The sequence below is a fragment of the Hydra viridissima genome, unplaced genomic scaffold, assembly GCF_058129835.1.
Source record: "Hydra viridissima isolate aposymbiotic clone 2 unplaced genomic scaffold, HvirCarnegie_v1 scaffold_2, whole genome shotgun sequence".
In the NCBI taxonomy this organism is placed as follows: Eukaryota; Metazoa; Cnidaria; class Hydrozoa; order Anthoathecata; family Hydridae; genus Hydra; species Hydra viridissima.
The window spans coordinates 2,249,502-2,268,288 of NW_028324301.1; the positions used below are offsets into that span (position 1 = coordinate 2,249,502).

The window sequence follows — 18,787 nt, forward strand, 5'->3', positions numbered from 1 at the left end:
TAATTTTGATTTTTTAATTTATTCAAGATTTAAGACTTAAGCAGAAGCAAAAAACATAGTAAGCATAGCAAAAAACAAAAACAACAACTACTTGATAAATTGTTGACTTGACATGTTAAACATGTTAAAGGTTGTGTTTGTGACTTAATTTAAGAAAAAAGTTAAAGATTTGAATTTAATCTCAAAGACTAGATAATTGAAATCACTAAATCATCAAACGGGAAATTTTATAAACTTTAAGCAGTGTATACCAATGACGCCACTTAACAATTTTGTCAGTGTGAACTTAAATCTTACCACTCTATTATAAAAGTTATTATACAAGCTCAATAATATGGAACCAAAATGTCTTTTTAAAATTTGAATTTTTAAACAAATAATTTTATTACATAAACTTTGGTATATAACTAAAAAATACATTTCACCTGAATACAATGTCAGTACTAATCTAGTGACAGTCTTGGATAACACAATAGAAAGTATTGGTCATAAGAAAATGAAGAAAAACTTTGATTTGATTTTTGGCTGACAGGCTCTTCTTTGACCAGTTTTAGGCTTTAAACAATCATTCAGTTCCTCCTCCTAGTAAATCTACAACTTGTCAAGGGACTCTGTAACATTCACGAAAAGTTTTGCCATCAATACTTTCATCAAATTTTCTTTCATTGTACTGACGAGGCTGTTGCTCTTGTAATTCTAGTTCCTCAAACATACCCACCTCTAAATCTTCATCTGATGAACAAGCTGTCATATCTAGAATACTAAACCTTTATTGATATATATAGAAAATTCCAGATGTGATGCAATGATGAAGGTTTAATCAATAAGTGCATATAGACACAGACAAAATTTGGTGTGCTTGCATTAAAATTTATCAGTTTCCACCATTAGTGGAGAAGAGGCTGTTCTTTTGCTAAGTGACAAACTTTACAAATTAGGTTTTCTTAAATTTTTTTTTGCTGTTTTTTTCCAATTTGGAAGTAATGCAACTTATTTTTCAACTTACAGTATTGTAACTAGTCTTAGTAAGATTATTAAAATGCTTAAGTTTTTTTTTAAAGTGAAGCAATAAAACAATTTTTCCAGAAATGCTCTTTCCCTACAAATAACATCACAATTTGGATTTCCATGCAGTAAACAAAAAAGTTTTTTATTTAATGACTTTTTAACCTCTTGCTCACTAATATTAGTAATACCATATTACTTTTCATTAGCTCATTTGCTCCTTTTATATAAGTTTACACATAGGTAAAAATTACATAACCCAGTGTTTGAATAGAGGTCCGTCACTCAACAAAACAAGGGGTTGAATGCTAATATGTTTTGCAAAAAAATATTTTTCATTCATTTTTGTAAATAAAAAAAAAATTTAAAATAAGTAAAATTTTTAAAGTAAATAAAAGCTTTCAACCTCTTGTTTTGTAAAGTAACGGACGCCTATTATTAGGTCTTTCATGTCTTATTGCAATCAATCGTGAATTTGCTCTAGTGTAAACTTACCACTTTGATAAGAATTTCTATTTCAAGTTAATGGATTTTAAAATATTTTAAATAAAGTTAAACAATACTTCTCACCCAATGGTTCTCACCCAAAAAAAGTATGCTTTTAGAAAAATGTCAAAAGTATTATTCAAACACTTAATATCCACTAAAATTTTAAAAAATTATTCAACTCGCCGTTTTGTGAGGACAAATCTTTTTGTTTACAAAAATAGACATCTGTGGTTTGAAGAAAAAAACAAACCTTTGCACTGCACAATCATTCTTTGGTTAAAAGTTTATGTAACTGCGCGCAATATTGAATTTGCAGCAGATTTTTTTGTGTTAGAAATTTTGCGTAATTTACTCAAAAATTCTGTGTAATTTTGTTTATAAAATCGCAGTTTACGGAAGTATTTTTTGTTTACGGAAGTTTTGTTTACGGAAGTTTTTTTTTTTACGGAAGATTTGTTTACGGAAATTTTTTTTGCGTAAGAAAAAAATCATGCTTTTTGCGTAAGAAAAATCATGTTTTTTGCTTAAATTACTCATTTTTCAGCTTTTTAGGATTGGGCCTAGAACTGGTTAGGGTAAATCTGGATTTTTCATTACGCGCTCGATCATGTTTTTCTTTTTCCTAGAAAAGGAGTTTTTTTTTAATGCGACTCTCACTCTCTACTATTTTGGGACAAAAACGATGATCTCTCTCAATAGTTAGAGTGGTTTACGGATATTTGGAACTGACATGATTATTTCGATGAGGTATATTTTATTTACTTATTATTAATTTAGAAAGTTTGATTCAGTTTTAAAAGTTTTTTTTCTAAAAATAGCTAAAATGTTTTGTTTTTAATATTTACTTTTTATTTCTTGAAGTATTGTAACAAAAAATCCATTTTACACTCGTCAAAAGTACTACTTAAGTAGTATTAGTAAAAAGTAATGATATTGAAAGTCGAAAGATAAAGTTGATTCTAAAATTAAAGACAAAAAAAAGGAAGAAAAATTTAAATAAAAAAAAAAAAAAAAAAAAAAAAATGCAAAAATACCATTAAAAGTCAAATAAAGGTTAAACTGCTGTCAATTAAAAGAAAAGAAAGTCGAATCTTAATTTGTCTTAAAACTAAGAGCATAAAAAAGAAAACAATATTGTATAAAAAAATATTAGCTTGACTTATATGAAATTTAAAACTTTTGTATTAGTTAAGATTGTATTTTATTATATAAGTTTAGATGATAGTATACTAATAAATAGTCAGTAAACTATAATATTTTATTGAGTTAATGCTTTATTTTCATTCTTAGATAATATACTTGTATATATATACTTATTATGCATATACTTTGTTCTTGTTTTCATTCTTTTGTTACTCAGATTTTTTTATTTCTTTATGGAGTTTTTTTATTTTTCTTGTCATCTTATTTCTGTAACCTTTAGATGATGGTAGTGAAACAACCTTGCAGCCTTGTAGTGGTAGCAATATGATCTCTGTGACAAGTGGATACACATAAAATGTAATCAAGTTGACAAACTGACACATGAAAAAGTCAAAACTTTAAATACTTGGCATTGCCTAACACAAAAACATTTATTCCTTACTCAAATATTTCTGATTTTGAATTAACTACCACACTTGCAGGGATGTCACAAATTGTCTTTTTTCTTTTATTATACAGTCTATATGCATAACCACTCATTCTGAGAAATTAATTGACAATCACTTTCTAAATTTTTGTTCATCAGGCAATCTTACCACTTCAATATCTGATCATCTTGCTCAGTTTATGAAAATGCCACATACCAAACACAAACTTCACTTGAATCATGGAGGTGGTTTACAAACATTAAAGAAAGCTGAATTTATCCAAGATATTTTGAATGTTGAATGGGATAACCATGTAAAAGATGACAAGGAAGTTAATAATTCAATGAAAAATTAATCAAAATTTTTGATTGCATTTTGAACAAATATATCCCTTACAAACCTTGGTTGATTAAAGGGTCAGATCATTATATTTTAACCAATTTCAAGAAAACTTTGTGGGGCACCATCTTTGATTTTCCTATTTTTTACATATCATTATCTACATTATGTAAATAGGTAAAATTTGCAATTTCATTTTTCAAATGCAGCGGTTTAGAAATTATAGTTTTTCAAACACTCTTGGGTGGCCCTCCTTGGTTTCTTGAATGGTAAAAATAGACAACTTTAAAGGCTTTTTTTTTTTCTAACTTTCAACAAGTGACTCACTTTTACTAGAACTGTTTTCTGGATATTTCTGTCTTAAAAATAGTGATTTTTATTAACTTTTCCTTTTATAATGATAATACATAATAATGTCATTGATAATTGAAAACAAATATATATGACAATTCATTTCATCTTTTTTTTTAATAAGATAAAACTCTCTAGTGTTATTGAGCTCAGGCTCATGTAATGTGGTGATAATGTCACTAACTGGATGCCAATGCATATCTGCTGTTATTGGACACTTGGAATAATTGCCAGCTTTTTGTAAACAGCTAACACAAACCATGACCTTTAAGATAAGTTATCTTTCCGAGGATAAAATAATTCCAAAATAATTCTCTAATACCCAATCATTAATATTGATATCAGCATCTATTGGTTTTTGTGTATTAATGCTACTATCCTCCAGCATGTGAAAAATGTCAAATGTAATACTAATATTTTAATACATCATATCTTTTAAAAAACTGTTTATGGGTGTTACTATATAAATTTTTGTGAAATTCAAATTCTATTATATGATGAATTTATTTCTGTTTTTTTTTTTTTTTTTTTGTATTTTATGTTATTTAGGTCATTGTGATTTAGTAGTTAATCACTATTTCCCTTAGCCTGTGTTTTTAAAGATTCTTATTGACATAGAGTATATTGATAGTGTGTGTGTGTGTGTGTGTGTGTGTGTGTGTGTGTGTGTGTGTGTGTGTGTGTGTGTGTGTGTGTGTGTGTGTGTGTGTGTGTATACATACATAGTATTTATATATGTGATATAAAAATAAATATAAAAATTAGTAATAAAGACATTTTTTTAACAATGCAGATTTGTAAAAGAACTTTAAAAATGCCAAATCATTACATGAAACTAAAAAGCTTGAATGATGCAGAAATAAAGAATCAATTTTCGGTCAATGCCAAACCCAAAGCTGAACAAATTGAAGAAGAAAAAAGAAAAAAAGTTAAGACAACTGTTTCTTTATCAATAATTAAGTGGATTTTTACAGTGTTTTTGTTTTTTGGAACATTAATTTGCTTAATTGGAAGCAAACTTTCCCTAGTGTTTATTTCTCAAAGATTACAAAAAGCAAAGTTTTTTAGCAAAACACAAGATCATCCACAGCACTCTTGCGAAGATGACAATTGCACTTCAGAAACTGCATTTGTAATGGTGGTTTTGATTATGATGATTCCACATGGTATAACATTTGTAAAAGTTCTTTTTAGTTCAGCGTTTTCAAATGAAGAAGTATGGCCCAAATGCTCAGCTGTTTTGTGGGTAATCTTTGAGTTTGAAAGTTTATTTATCTGTTTTGAATTTTCAATAGCTGGTCCATAAAATTGATTTCCATTTGTTTAGGGTATTTTAAGTGCAGTTCTTGAAGTTATTGGTATCTCTCTGTTTACCCTTGTACTTGTTTCGTCGAGTGAAGATCTGGGTCAGGCAACTCTCTTCATGAACGGAATATTTATCTTCCAGGGGGGTCGACAGTTAATCAAGGAGTTCCTTACTTCATCTATAAAAGCGAAGAAAAAAACTTTTAAAGTATACACGTATCTAGAAAGTGAAGAGGTTAAAACAAAACAAGCGAAACAGTTTAGATGGGGGAAAATAGCTGGTTATAGTTTAGGAATATTATGCGGTGTAGGTGGTATCGTTTATGCTGTTTGTTTGGTAAGTTATCTTTAAAACGCCAAATGCAAACATTCAACATGTTTGAAGTTCAGTAATTTAAGGTAATCATTAAAAAGTAATAAAACTTCCAATGTTTAAAGTTGCTTTTTTTGTTTTACTTTTGCAGTCAAGTTCAAGGGTTTTGCAAATAACACTCCCCATCTGCATTATTCTCTTGTCTATCGCATGGTCTCCAAAAATCTTTCAACTCCAAACTATGGCATACATACACAAAACAGAACACATGGAAAGCATGCCGAATATTGAAGAACAGGGAAGCTCCTCGATCAATAATTCAAGTACCTTTCCCGGAGAAGCAGTTCAAAATTTGTCAGTTGAGCAGAATGGAAGGAATCGGATGACTCTTATTTCATCAGCCCTGAAACTAGTTTTGACACCTTTGTTTGCTTTTTTGATCAACTACTTACTTGGTGTTACAAATATTCAAGACCCAGTGCAAAGCTTAAAGCAAGGCTTCAAGCTTTTTGGCTCTGATGCCGGAGACAAACTGCTTGCTATGTTTGTTACAAACTTAGTAACAAGTTTTGTTGGTTCTTTTTTTTGCTACTTGTCGTGTTCAATGAACTTGCAGAAGATTTGCTTTTTTACTCCTCTGCTCTTCTCGACTCCAGTTTCTATTTGCTTGGTTTTGAGCGGAATGTGCGAGTCTGTTTCAGGGCTTTGTCATTTTGAGAGTTCCCAAAAAAACCTGCAAGAAACAATCATTATTGGGCTTCTGTTATGGTTGTCACAAGTTTTGATCATAAATATACAAGTGTTGAAGTCACAAGAATTTCTGATGGCAAGAGAACAATCGTTATTTTGGTTGCCAACCTATAACGGTATATCTTAGTTAGGGTGACACTCAATGACCCAAAGTATATTTACAAAACCATTTTCCTAGTTCTACTCTCTCACTCATTTTTCCTGGTTCTACTCTCTCACTCTGCTATGTGACTTATGTTAACTATGCCAGTTTTATTCAGATTTCTTAATAGCTTGATAGGTAACATTATTTCCATGGGTGCATTTGTGGTGATAAAATATTGTGTAATAGAAGTTTTTTTCGCCAAAGTAAATGAACTGTTCAGTAAGAAATGTTCCCTTTTGGCTCTTGTTCATATTCATTTTATCTGTTTACAGACTGGATTTTCTTGTTTAGAAAAAAAAACTATCATTATTTATTCTAGTTACATAGTGTTTATTGCCTGGTTACATCAGACAAATAAATGAGATTGTGACATTTTCAGTTGATGTTTGCGTCAAACTGATTATGTTATAGTATTAGAACAGGCCCCATACAAGTTTTGTAATAGTTTTATTTACTTGTATTAACTAGTAGATATTATATTACATTGAATTTGTTCTCCTATTTCTTATTACATTCTAGAGTGAGATGATGATTAAAGTTATAAACTTTGTTTTTGAGTGACACCCTACTCTATTATCTTACTTTTTTTTAAAAAAATAAATGATACATGTTTGTTATTTTGTTGAGTTTAAATATTATATTTTGTTTTATTTGTTAAAAAAAAAAAAAGGTTGCCTTAAATATCTTTCTTTATATAAATTTACAATGTAAACATTAGAACTTTTTAGTATTATGATTTCACAATATACTTTTAGGCTGTCTGTTAGAACAACATGTTCTATGTAACCGCAAAAATGAATTCACTGATGAGCAGTATTTGAATTATCATGAGGTTGTCAAACAAAGTCATATTTTCATTTGCACTACAATGTATCATGAGGCTGATTACGAAATGGAACAGCTACTTCAGTCACTTGCTAGAATTGATCAAGCCAGCGGTGATTGTAAAAGGCAGTTTGAGGCACATATTTTTTTTGACGACGGGGTTCGAGGTACACATTTCATAATGAAGTTGAGAAGAATTTGAATGAGTTAAATGTGTTGAGGGTGTTTTTGAAATTTAAGATTTTCTTTACATATAGGCGATGTTGTGAAAGTTTATGCCTTGCAGTTGTTGTCGCTTTTAAAGGGAACCATGGGTATTGAACCTGGGAAGGCATGTAAGCTGGAAACACCCTATGGGCTTCAATTAAAATGGCGGTTACCTAATGGAATGCCGTTTATTATTCATTTGAAAGACAATTTTAAGGTAAAAAAGAGATTTTTTAGAATAAAGCTTTTGATACTTTGTGAAACAAAGGTGCAAATAAATTTTCTAATTTGGTACTAAAAGTACTGCCTACTGTTACTACTTTAGTAAAAAGGGTTTTTTTGTGAGCAACTACAGCATGTAGAAATTGTAAAGTTGAAAAACTTATGTTTTTAGGTAAAATCCAAAAAAAGGTGGAGTCAAGTGATGTACATGTCTTATGTACTTGATTTTAAAATCAATCAAGGTAATCAAGACAATATTACTTTTTCCTTTTAGTTTTCAAAAATGTTTTTGTCTGTATTATTTAAATGTTGAAAAACTACTTTTTGCAGCAAGTAACAGTGATGATCTCACATTCATTCTTGCAACAGACGCTGATGTAATGTTTACTCCTAATGATGTAATGGCACTGATGGATTTTATGAGTAGAAATCCAAAAGTTGGAGCAGTTTGCGGAAGAACTCATCCACTGGGGTCAGGACCAATGGTTTGGTACCAAATATTTGACTATGCAATTGGTCATTGGTTGTTAAAGGCATGCTTATAAAAAAGACTTTTACGGATTTTAATTTTGTTTGCAGTTTAAGCGAACAGCTCTAGATATACAGTGTGCCAAATTAAAATTGCAAAGATGTTTATAGCAATAGATATTGAATTTTTTTTTTGATCACATTTTATGTAATATAATTGGATGAACTGAAAATCCTGTTATCTTCTGCAAAAAGCAGGTGAGAATCAGTTTAAATTGTTGTATTACTGTTTTAAAACAGTTTGAAGTTAATAGCTGCCCAAGATAATTGCAAAACAAAAACAGTGTAATTTTAATAACTTTTTTCAATGTTTCATGAACTTTTACTTTTTAAATCAATGGAAATTGGAAAATGATACAGAATTACGAGTTAACAATTTTTCCACATTTTATAAAAGGATGGGAAGGGGAGATGCACTGGACTGTAGTCCAATGTAATTTAGTAACAGATTTGCCAACTGCACAGGATCTTGAATAATGAGAAGGTTCAAAATGTTTTGAATTTAGAGTTTCTTAAGGAGGACAAGATGCAATAAGAAAGACAAAAAAACTCCTTAATATTATCTTACAAATGAAGAAGGATGGATACTAGTCTGCAAGATGTTCCCAAACAATAAGTTGCAGGATCAGGGAAGCTGATTTCCATTGATAACATGTATGTAAGAAGCCCTAATTGACAAAATGCCATATGAGATATCAATCTGAGTTTGCAAAAAAATACAGAAAAATGGTTGCAAGTTTCTGGAAAAAAGTTTGAAAAAATGATGCAGGGGCAATATAAGGCTTTGGAACTCTAAGGTCTGGAAAGGAGTTGGTAAATTTGCTTTCCTAGATTTGATAGTGGGTGCTGCTTTATGTAGGGAGGTTCTCAAAAGTAATCTGAAGCTCGTAAGTTGTGACAAAAAAAGTTGTATTTAAACAAGATAATGTTCTAAAGAACTCTGTCAAAGAAACTAAGAAATGGTTCAGACAATCATTCAATTATTTTGAAAGAGACTTATGATAACTGAGATTATACTTTAGGTAAAGATAAAAACAATGATCATAGGTTAATCTGTACTGGATTTAAAGTAGTCGCTATTCTGTGCAGATTAAGCAGGCTATACAAACTTTGTATTTTTTTTTAGTTTAAAAGGGACAGTTGAGTTAAAGGAGAATATTACAGCAGAATGGAATAGCCATAAAAAAATAAACTACAAATTGGTTCTCTTAAAGTGTTAATCATGAGCCATTTGTGCCTAAGAAAATATTGTCATCACTTCATTTGAATTTAGGATTGATATAACAATTTGTGAAAACCTAAACTAAAAAATGGTTGTGACAAAAAAGTTGGTGGAATCTATGTCAAGATGTTCAAAAGTTGTTTTCGGGGCCGATGGAGTTTTTTAATAAAAAGTCATTGACAGTAAAAAATCATTGCTCCAATTCATATTTAACACTTTAACTTTCAGCAGTTTTTATTGGAAAGAAAAAAGCTGTGAAATTAGAGTTTGTAAAAACAAAATAAAATATTGAACAAGCTTTTTTTTTCTAATTCAAAACCTTTTCACAAAAAATAATGTGTTAGTTATTTTTTATTAGTTCAAGTATAAAGAATAAAAATCGTTTGCAGCAATTTTTATTTTGCACACTGTAGTCACAATCTCGCTCAGAAACGTTCTTTAAAAAGATCTTTTTATAAACATGAAAGTTTGCAAACTTCTTGCACAATTGTTTAAAAAGATTTTGTTTAGGTTGCTGATCATGTATATGGCTCTGTTTTGTGTTCTCCTGGATGTTTCAGTGTTTATCGTGCTACTGCTGTGAGAGATGTTCTTCCTCAGTATGCAACCGGTGTAAATTGTGCCATGGATTTTTTAATGAAAGACATGGGTACACTTGCTTTCTCTTTAATAGTTTTTCTGTTCAATTAACTTTGTTTGGTAATATTACATTTGAGTGTAACATTACATTTGAATGTGTTAGTTCGTCACATTTGATTATTGGTTTAAGAAAGTTTGTGTTAATTTGAATAAAATTTGATGCTAGGTGAGGATCGTTGGTTCTGCACATTGATGATAGAGGCAGGCTGGAAGTTGGAATACTGTGCCACTGCTGAAAACTCTACTTACTGCCCGGATAATTTCGATGAGTTTTTTAAACAGAGACGAAGATGGGGACCATCAACACTTGCAAATTCACTTGTTGTAATAAATGAGCAGAAAAGGCTTCGTGAGAATAACAATGCTATTAACTTCTTTTTCATAACCTATCAAGGAGTTTTGTTAATATCAAGCGTAATTGGGTGAGTCATTATGGCTTAGTTTTTTCTTTTCTTTTTTCTGTTCTTTCTGGAACTTTTGTTTTGTTTATCTTTCACATAAGGGGTAACTGAAATGAAAACTGAGAGTTCAAATGTGATCTTAAAGATTTACTGATTGAGCCACCACAAATGGTTTCTTAAGTTTTACTGTTTTGGGAAAATGGCTTACTTGTGAAACAAAGTCTAACAATCTGTAAATGTTTTAACTTTTTTTTTGGTGGTTGAGGCTTAAAACTACCAACTTAGTTACCAACCTTACTAAAGCATGTTTTTATTTAGTCCTTCAACTGTGCTTCTTGTTGTTGCTGGGGGGCTTCAGTATGCATTCCCTTACTCTGTTAGCATGGTGGTTGTATTGATATTGTTGTTAATAGTAACAATCTTATTTACAGTGGTTTGTTTATACTGTAAGCAAGAAACCCAGTTAATGGTTGCAAAGTTTCTGACACTTATGTTTGCAATTATCATGTCTGTTGCCATTGTTGGTATTATTCATCAGGTTTGGTTTTCGCATATTTTCATATAATCCACTAAAAAGGCTTTTTTTTTTGTTTGCTAAGAATTACTTTGATTTGATCTATAGCTTTTGTGGCTTTTAATGACTGCAAATGATTAAAATCAGCAAAATAAATCAAATGATTTTCTTATGAGAACAATTTTAAGATGTTTTTTAAGATAAATATGTTTGACTTAAGTTTATTAAATTAGTTTAACTAGAATAAATGTATTTAGTACTTTTACTAGATTAAATGTATTTTTTGTAAGGTTAAGTATATTTTGCTTATAGTAATTGATTGTTTTTATTCTTTTTCAGATTGTTGATGATGTGAGCAACTACATTACTCCTCCTACTCCATCTCCACCACCACCTACCCCTTGGCATCCAAGTCCAAATGTTACTGCTCCTCCTATGAACACAACAATGGCTCCATCATTAAGAAATCCATACATATTTAGCCCATCAACATGGTATTTATTTATTATATCATCAATATTTATCGTTACTGCAGCGTTACATGGTTCAGAGGGTTTATATGTTTTCCATGGAGTTTGGTATTTACTGTGTCTGCCATCTGGGTATTTGCTTCTCACTATATATTCTGTGTGCAACCTTACTGATAGGAGTTGGGGTAAGCTTTCAGGAGTTGATATGCTTGATACTGTATTTGTAAACTGTTTTTACACTTCTCTGTATTTTTACATGTAAAGGGACAAGAGAGGGCAAGTCTCAAAGTCAGGTTTCGGGGATGACAACATTTGATAAAATAAAGTATTACTTTCAATATATATTCTGGTGTTGCATACCTCCCCACTTACGTAAAACCTCAGTACTCGATAAAAAAGAGAACAATGAGAAAGAAGAAGAGCCTAAATCAATTAAAGAGGTCTTTTTATAATTTTTACTGGATTTACAGTCACTTTTGTTTGACTTTTTTTTTTTTGTTTTTTTTTTTGCATCAAATAAATGTTTTTGTATGTAAAGGTCTATTATATCTGTTATAATTATCTGATGAAGCCCAATCTTTAAATCGTTGTTATTCTTTTTAAACAAGTCTCCTGAAACAGATACGAGTTATGATAGCGACAGTGCACGCAGCGATGACAGAAATACACAAAGTAGTGAAAATGTTGATCAACCAGAACAAAAGTCTATTTTGAAGATTAAAACCGAAGGTTAGATTTAATTGCCTTGCATATTTGAGATGTTCTTCTCTTTTTCAATGTCTTTTTGAATTAAAAAGCTAGTATGTTATGTAGAGGTTCGAATGAAAAAAGGATTTCGCTTCCCTGGCCAACCTCAAGACAAAGGTGTTAAGTTTGTGGGAGCACTACCTCGTGTGCATGCTTCATCGTCTATTGAGGATTGGTTACCCTCTGAATATCAAGTAATGATTTTTCACTGTCATTTATTTTGCTGTCTGTGTGACTACTTCTTAATGTTGATTATTTTCTTTTAGTGCTATGTGAACAATTTTCGAAGTCATGGCTATGAAAATGTGTCATTCATAGCAGGCTGTATGAAAGAACAGGTCAGGCTAGTAACCTTATTTGCTTTTGTTGTGTGTTAGCACCTTGGAAACATTTTGGTTTCCTTTAGGATTTAGTAAAAATCGGTATTACTAACCATGGACATCGCAAAAGACTTATACGTGTTATAGAAAGCCTACCTCCTGAAGAGCTGTTACAGGAGGTTCCGGTGAGATATTTTTTGTGTTTTTTCAAAGACTTTGTTATTCTATAGAGCTTTTAATAATGCAATTAAAGCAGGCTTGATTATTATGTTATTGTCACTTTTTATTTGAAAAATACCAAAATGATAAATTGGATAAATTTCATAACATCCACAGTTTGCAACCATAACTCAAAATGATAAAACAAAAAGGTTAAGCAAAATGTATCAAACTTTTCAGTTTTAAAATGATAGCATTCATCTAACAGTTTGATTTGATCAGAAAGGTGTATCCTTTAGCTGCTTGTGATAGCAGTTTGTCCTGTATTAACTCTAATATAGTTGCACATTTTTTTCAAAACTACCTGTGTTATTTTTGAAGTCATCTAAGCTCTCCAGAAAATTTTTCTTCTTTGAAAATGCATTATTACCAGTTTACAGATGTCTGACTCCTGTCTACCTAATTTTGAATGACTGAATTCTTGATGAGATTCTACCTGTTTTAATGACTGAATTCTTGATGAACACTATTAGTGCAATATCTTAAATATGTCTGATCCTGATAATAAACATCTTTTATTAGTTTGATAATATTTTTGGATACCACACTTATATACTCCATCTGTGAAGTTTTCCTTGAGCAATTTGAACATGATACATATCTTCGCATATCTTCAAGTTAATTACACAAAAGTTACAAATTAAAATTTTGTAATTTAAATGAGTTATATGAAGTAAATCAACAAATTTTTTTCATTATCAAATTTCTATCTTGGAAACTGAAATAGATACTGAGTACCCAGGTATCTATTTCAGTTTCCAAGAAAGAATTTGTTAATTTGTTAGATTTTGTTTTAAGTAAAGGAATAAACTTCTCACTTTCAAAATAAATAATTTTATTTTTTTCACTGCACTTGGCTGGGTACCCAAGTATCCAGTTATTGAATGAATGGTGAAAGTTTGGTTATTGACTGGACAGTTAAAAATACATTTAAGTAAATTTGTTCAAAAATTGTATTGGGCTAGAAATATTTTATGTTTCATTTGCTCTTAAATAAAAGATGTTCTAAAAATAATTTATTAGGAAAATGTAGAGGATTGGCTGACAAATTTGGGTCTAGAAGACTATTGGGAAAAATTCTCAGAAAATTCTTACACTGAACCCCGTGACCTGGCTGATATCAAGTACTTAAGTCGTGAAGCAATCATGTCTCTCTTCAATATTCAGAAAGAGGGTCATATTAGACGACTGTTGAAAGCTGTGTCAGCACTTCAGTATCCTACTAAAGGTATCTGTTCTTATTTTTGTATGTTCAGAGTTGTGTAAGGTTGAGTCTGATTATCCAGGCTAACTAAATAATGTTTTTTATGATAATTTGGGAACAAAAGAGCATGGCAATACTTTTGAAACTTAACAATCTTGACTCCTTTGCTAATATTTACTTTTTTTATTCTTTTTAAAAAAATCCCTTTAAGTTTCCCTTTAAAAAAACGCTATTTATAACTTTTTCTATGATGCTGATGACTAACTCTCCTGCTCAATAAACTGTAGCTTTTTGAAAATAATTTTCTTCCAGCTCAAACTCTTATTCGTGAAGCAAGAAAAGCAATCTCATCAGAAACTACAAAGAGTTTAAAAGATGATAATGCTGATGATGGGGCAGAGTATTATTTCTGGGATACTTTAAGGAGTATTTGTTTATTACCTGAACAAGCAGCATTCAATTCGAGCGGTATGACGCTTTGCAAAATACAAATAGTTATTTACACAAAGAACTATTTACATAAATATTTAAAAATTTTTATATTTACATAAAGTAGTTAAGCAACACGTGAGATTAATGGATTTTTGTTTCTTTTTTTTGATAGGAGAGCTGGTTGAGAAACTGAGTGATTTGCGTGACACGTCACTACTTATGATGGGAATCTCAAACGTACTCTGGCTGACATTTATGATCACTATCATGGATCAAGGAAAATCTCTTAATGTGCTTGGAACTTCGTTTGCCAGTTTTGCGTTCTTAGTAGTGTATAGCGTCGTTTTGGTTTTTCAGTTCATCTCAATGATTATCCACAGGTATTTAGTTTTTGAAATTATATCAAGTAAAAAAAAAAATATGAAAGTAGTTTTTTTTTTCCTTTCTAACATTTTAACTTGTTTGCTTTATTAGTTGTAATAGATAATTTTATGTTAGTTAATTGTTAGTAAAATGTTTTTCAAACCTGGTGTTCTTCTTCGGAAGAGTTCATCTTATTTTTGTTGTTGCTTTTTGAAAAATCTTAAACAATTCTAGGCTTGAAGCTGCATTACATTACATAGCAAGAGCCCCATTTAAACCTGGTCATTTTAAATCAAATTGGGCGTGGCGTGACGATGATCTTCCCGCTCCACCAAATCAAGAAGTATTGGAAAGTATTAGGAGAAAAAGGCGAAGGCCAACTAACGAATCAAATTTGAGCGCCGAGAGAATGAGACATTTCTCGCTGGTTAATTAAATCATAGTGACATATATAATGTTGTTTTATAAATAAGTTTTGTAAATAATGGTTTCTATTTTTCGAGTTTCACGCTTTTTTTCATGAAAATTTTTAATAGTTTTTAAATTTTTATATATATAAAAGTTTTGCTAATTATATAAATTTATATTTTTATTGATTTATTTCAATTTTTTTTGTTTAGTGGAGACAGTTACACTAGTCTAAAATGACTCTGGAAGTAATCACTCCCAGAGTAATCAATCACTCTCCGAGTAATCATTCCCCGAATAATCTACAAGTGAAAATATACTCCGGTCTTTTTTTAGGATCGTACTCCCTCAATTAAATACTCCCAATGAGGAGTACTCATGTACTAACCTTATGAAACTTTCTTTCGTAATCCTTATAATAACTATCGATATTTTCTCACTTATTTGTTATTTGTTTTGTTAGAAGAAAAAGTTATATTTTTTTAGGCTATAAGCCTGAAGCTCTAACCTCTTAAGGCTATAAGCCTGAAGCTCTAACCTCTCAAGGCTATAAGCCTGAAGCTCAGGCCCTATTTTTTTCCTTCACTTTTCGATTAAGTTCTTTATTTGAATTTAATTTTATTTGGTGAGTTTTTTTTCTATCGTACTGTAAAAGTATTCTCTGATTATTATTCTCCTGATGAAAAAAAAAATTTGAGTTGCATACGATTACGAGTCTTATATTTTAATTTTGTACAGATCGTTGATCTAAGTTCAAATTTAAATTTATTGAATTAAATTCGAGTAATAAAGAGAAAGGATTTACAATTTATTACGATTGACATGTTTTTATTCGCCAAGTCTTCACCCTGCAGTTAACTGACTTGATAACCCATCAAAAAGACCTCACTTAGGTAACCGAATTTTGATATTGTCAGTTTTTTTACTTTCCTGCGTTCCACAGTTGATGCCTCACTAGTACTGCTAATCAAAAAAATATTTAACAGGAATTAGTCAAGTTAAGCTCGTGTCCCCTTTAATTTTACGCAGTTTGCGAACAAAGAAATAAATTTGCAAAATAAAGTTCATAATCCCTCTGTCCCCAAACACTGATCTAATTTCTATTTTAAGTCCCGGATTATTGAAAATTTACAACTTATTTTTATTTTTTTTTTTTTAATTTTTTATTCATTAAAACTATTACTTTTATGAATTAAAAATTTTTGGATGCAATCTTTATGAATTGCAGATATTCGTGCTGAAAATAAAAATGAAAGAATTGCTCTTATTTTCTGTCATTCGCAATTTTTCGAAGACTGAAATATTAGAATCGATATTGTTCATAGAAACGGTTTTAAGAAATGGTTTTACTTAAGTCCATATTACGAAAAGCCTGAAGAACCAGAGCCACATCATCATCACATCGGCAAGTTGAGTTAAAAAGATTCATCACAAAGGTTATTTCTTTCAGCAGTTGCACGATCGTTCCAAAAATGAATGGTATGATGGGAAAATTGGATTTTGGTTATTCATTAAATAAGAATCAGTAAAAAGAAACAAAAAAAAATTTTTCGAAAAAGGCACAATGGTTTCAACTGCAGTAGTAGTAGATAAAAATGAGTATCGAAAAGTTTTGATTGAAAAAGTGCTTCATCAAGTCAAAGTGGCCTAGTAATCAAGTCGAAGTGGTCTGGTAATCGGATTGAGAAAAGTAAACCAATTTTCGTTCAACAAGATTCAACTTAAAGTTTTATATTTTAGAAAATGATTTAGATTTTTGTTTCATATGCAACTAGAAAAAAACTTCATGAATAATTAACTTTTCAACCTCCCAAAAGTCCTGACATGAACATTCTAGATTTGGGTTACTTCCGTGCTGTACAAAGTGCTTAAATCCGTCGAATATTGATGAGATTGTGAATGTTGTTAAGGAAACTTTTCAGATGTTGCCTAGAGACGCATTGCGCAAAGTTTTTTTGGAACTTCAAAGCTTTATGATTGAAACACTGAAAGCAAATAAAGGAAACAAATACAAGTAGCCACATATAGCTAAAGATCATTTAATGAATGAAGGAAAGTTGCCCATCGCTCTAAATATTGATTTTGAAATATCAACCGGGCTGTTTATTGTTTTAAATGAATAAATCTTCTTTTTTATTTTTATTGAATAAAAAATTTAAACACATACATAAGTTCACGCACACACATGTGATTCACACACGTACATGTATTTTACAGAAATTGGAACAGTATTTTGGGGCAGAGTAAGTATACAATTTATTTGACGGTTGTGCCTTTTTAAATGATTGCTAAATTGAAATCCATGTACAGTAGTTACAATTACGCATGTTTCTAAACAGATATTGTAAAAAAAAAGAAATGTAGCAATAAGTAATAAAACATTTTAGCTAATTGTACTTCCATCAATCTGGTTTATTGTCATTTTGAAATTAAAAAAAAAAAGGGTCAGAAATAGATTTTTATTTCAGCTCTCGACTCCATCCCTTCCAAAAACTTTCTACTCTCGAATCTGACTCCCTCGTCCCTGTTTTCTTTACTACCACACGAGAGTACCTTTTTTGTAATGGATTATCGGTTTCTTGTCGGGTTTGGATACCGATAGAACCGATAAAGGTCACTTACTTAAAACTTTATTACCCGAGGCATTGGGTTGATTATTGAAATTTTCAAACACTAGATGAAATAAATACTATTGGGTAATGCTCAATCGGGTAATCAGGGGTCAGATTCCTGTTCGGTCGGGTAGAGTTTGGTTCTTATCGGGACCCGGATATTCACTAATTTACAATTTCGTTATTTTTAAGTAAGAATATAATGAAATTTTATAAATAGTAAAACTTGAATCAAAAAGTTACAATCATTAAATAAAAAAAAAAACAAAAAAAAAAAAACGAAAAAAAGCTAATTGGAATTTAACTATTAAAGAAAATGAAAAAGAGTTTTGAAATTTTGATTTCAATTATAAACCTTATCTAGAGGAGAGAGGTAAGAGGAGGGTGAGACGGTTATTCTATTTTACGGCACCCACTTCCCAAGTCTATTTATTGCAAAGACTGAAAGAAATCTTTTTTCGACGCTTTTTGTTAACAAATATTTTGTATTTACCACGTTATATGTTAAGTTCTTTTGCTAGTAAATAAGAAATAAATGTATAAGTCCTGCTCTAAATCATATTTCCCAACAGTTTTTAATATTTGTGTGGTTTTTTTCTTCACAAAAAATGAGTTCTTAATATATTTTAAATCTTTATCTGACTAAACTGAAAACCGTTTTCTTTGTCTTCCATTTTACCAGTAACTTTTTAATCTTAATTTCAGAATTAAAATAACATTTACTTTGGTTAGGACATTTACTAAAATTTTAGCTGTCTTTATCAGTATATTTTAGCCGTAGGTTTTCGCTTGCTAATTTTATTTAACTCTTCAATGTAATAAAGAAATTTTTATCTTATTAACTATGATTGCAGTTCATTTATTAACAAATACATTTTCATATTCTTAGATGGATTTTAATGTCCCTTAACTATAGATAAAATGATTTTAGATTTGTTATCTAAGATTTAATAGCAAATTAACTGGGTGCAAATTTTTTTAAATTTTTCTCATACAAAAAAAAAAATTGATACCCAAATCACTAGCTATCACCCAAAAAACTAGCTATCACCCAAAAAGCTATCTATCACCCAAAAAACTAGCTATCACCCAAAAAGCTATCTATCACCCAAAAAACTAGCTATCTGTAAAATTTTATGTGAATTTTTGTTTCATAATTTTATTAAAAAAAAAGATTGATTCATTT

General features: G+C 30.2%; 1 protein-coding gene across 3 annotated transcripts; it reads left to right on the forward strand.

Annotated features, from left to right (window-relative positions):
• Positions 1-2,097: 2,097 nt before the first annotated feature.
• On the forward strand, positions 2,098-15,229 carry LOC149891533 (uncharacterized). Of its 3 annotated transcripts, XM_090078743.1 has the most exons (22): positions 2,098-2,241; positions 2,918-2,994; positions 4,549-5,001; positions 5,083-5,397; positions 5,525-6,239; positions 7,024-7,260; positions 7,351-7,517; positions 7,695-7,764; positions 7,853-8,055; positions 9,783-9,921; positions 10,078-10,333; positions 10,631-10,850; positions 11,166-11,481; positions 11,561-11,736; positions 11,905-12,025; positions 12,110-12,237; positions 12,310-12,381; positions 12,450-12,548; positions 13,606-13,810; positions 14,099-14,254; positions 14,391-14,598; positions 14,816-15,229. In XM_090078743.1, the coding sequence occupies exons 3-22, from the start codon at positions 4,570-4,572 to the stop codon at positions 15,015-15,017; spliced, it is 4,437 nt and encodes a 1,478-aa protein (XP_089934869.1). In that variant the 5' UTR covers positions 2,098-2,241; positions 2,918-2,994; positions 4,549-4,569; the 3' UTR covers positions 15,018-15,229. The 3 variants fall into 3 exon arrangements, with proteins under 3 accessions (XP_089934869.1, XP_089934868.1, XP_089934870.1); XM_090078742.1 differs by lacking the exons at positions 2,098-2,241; positions 2,918-2,994 and having other exon boundaries at positions 7,351-7,525; positions 7,703-7,764; XM_090078744.1 differs by lacking the exons at positions 2,098-2,241; positions 2,918-2,994 and having other exon boundaries at positions 4,549-4,997.
• Positions 15,230-18,787: the final 3,558 nt, after the last annotated feature.

Excerpts from the sequence above, each read along its gene's own strand:
- LOC149891533 (XM_090078743.1), top strand. The coding sequence starts at position 4,570 with ATGCCAAATCATTACATGAAACTAAAAAGCTTGAATGATGCAGAAATA. Across the intron at positions 7,765-7,852 it reads TGATTTTAAAATCAATCAAG|CAAGTAACAGTGATGATCTC; the intron begins GTAATCAAGACA and ends TACTTTTTGCAG. Across the intron at positions 14,255-14,390 it reads AGCAGCATTCAATTCGAGCG|GAGAGCTGGTTGAGAAACTG; the intron begins GTATGACGCTTT and ends TTTTTTTGATAG.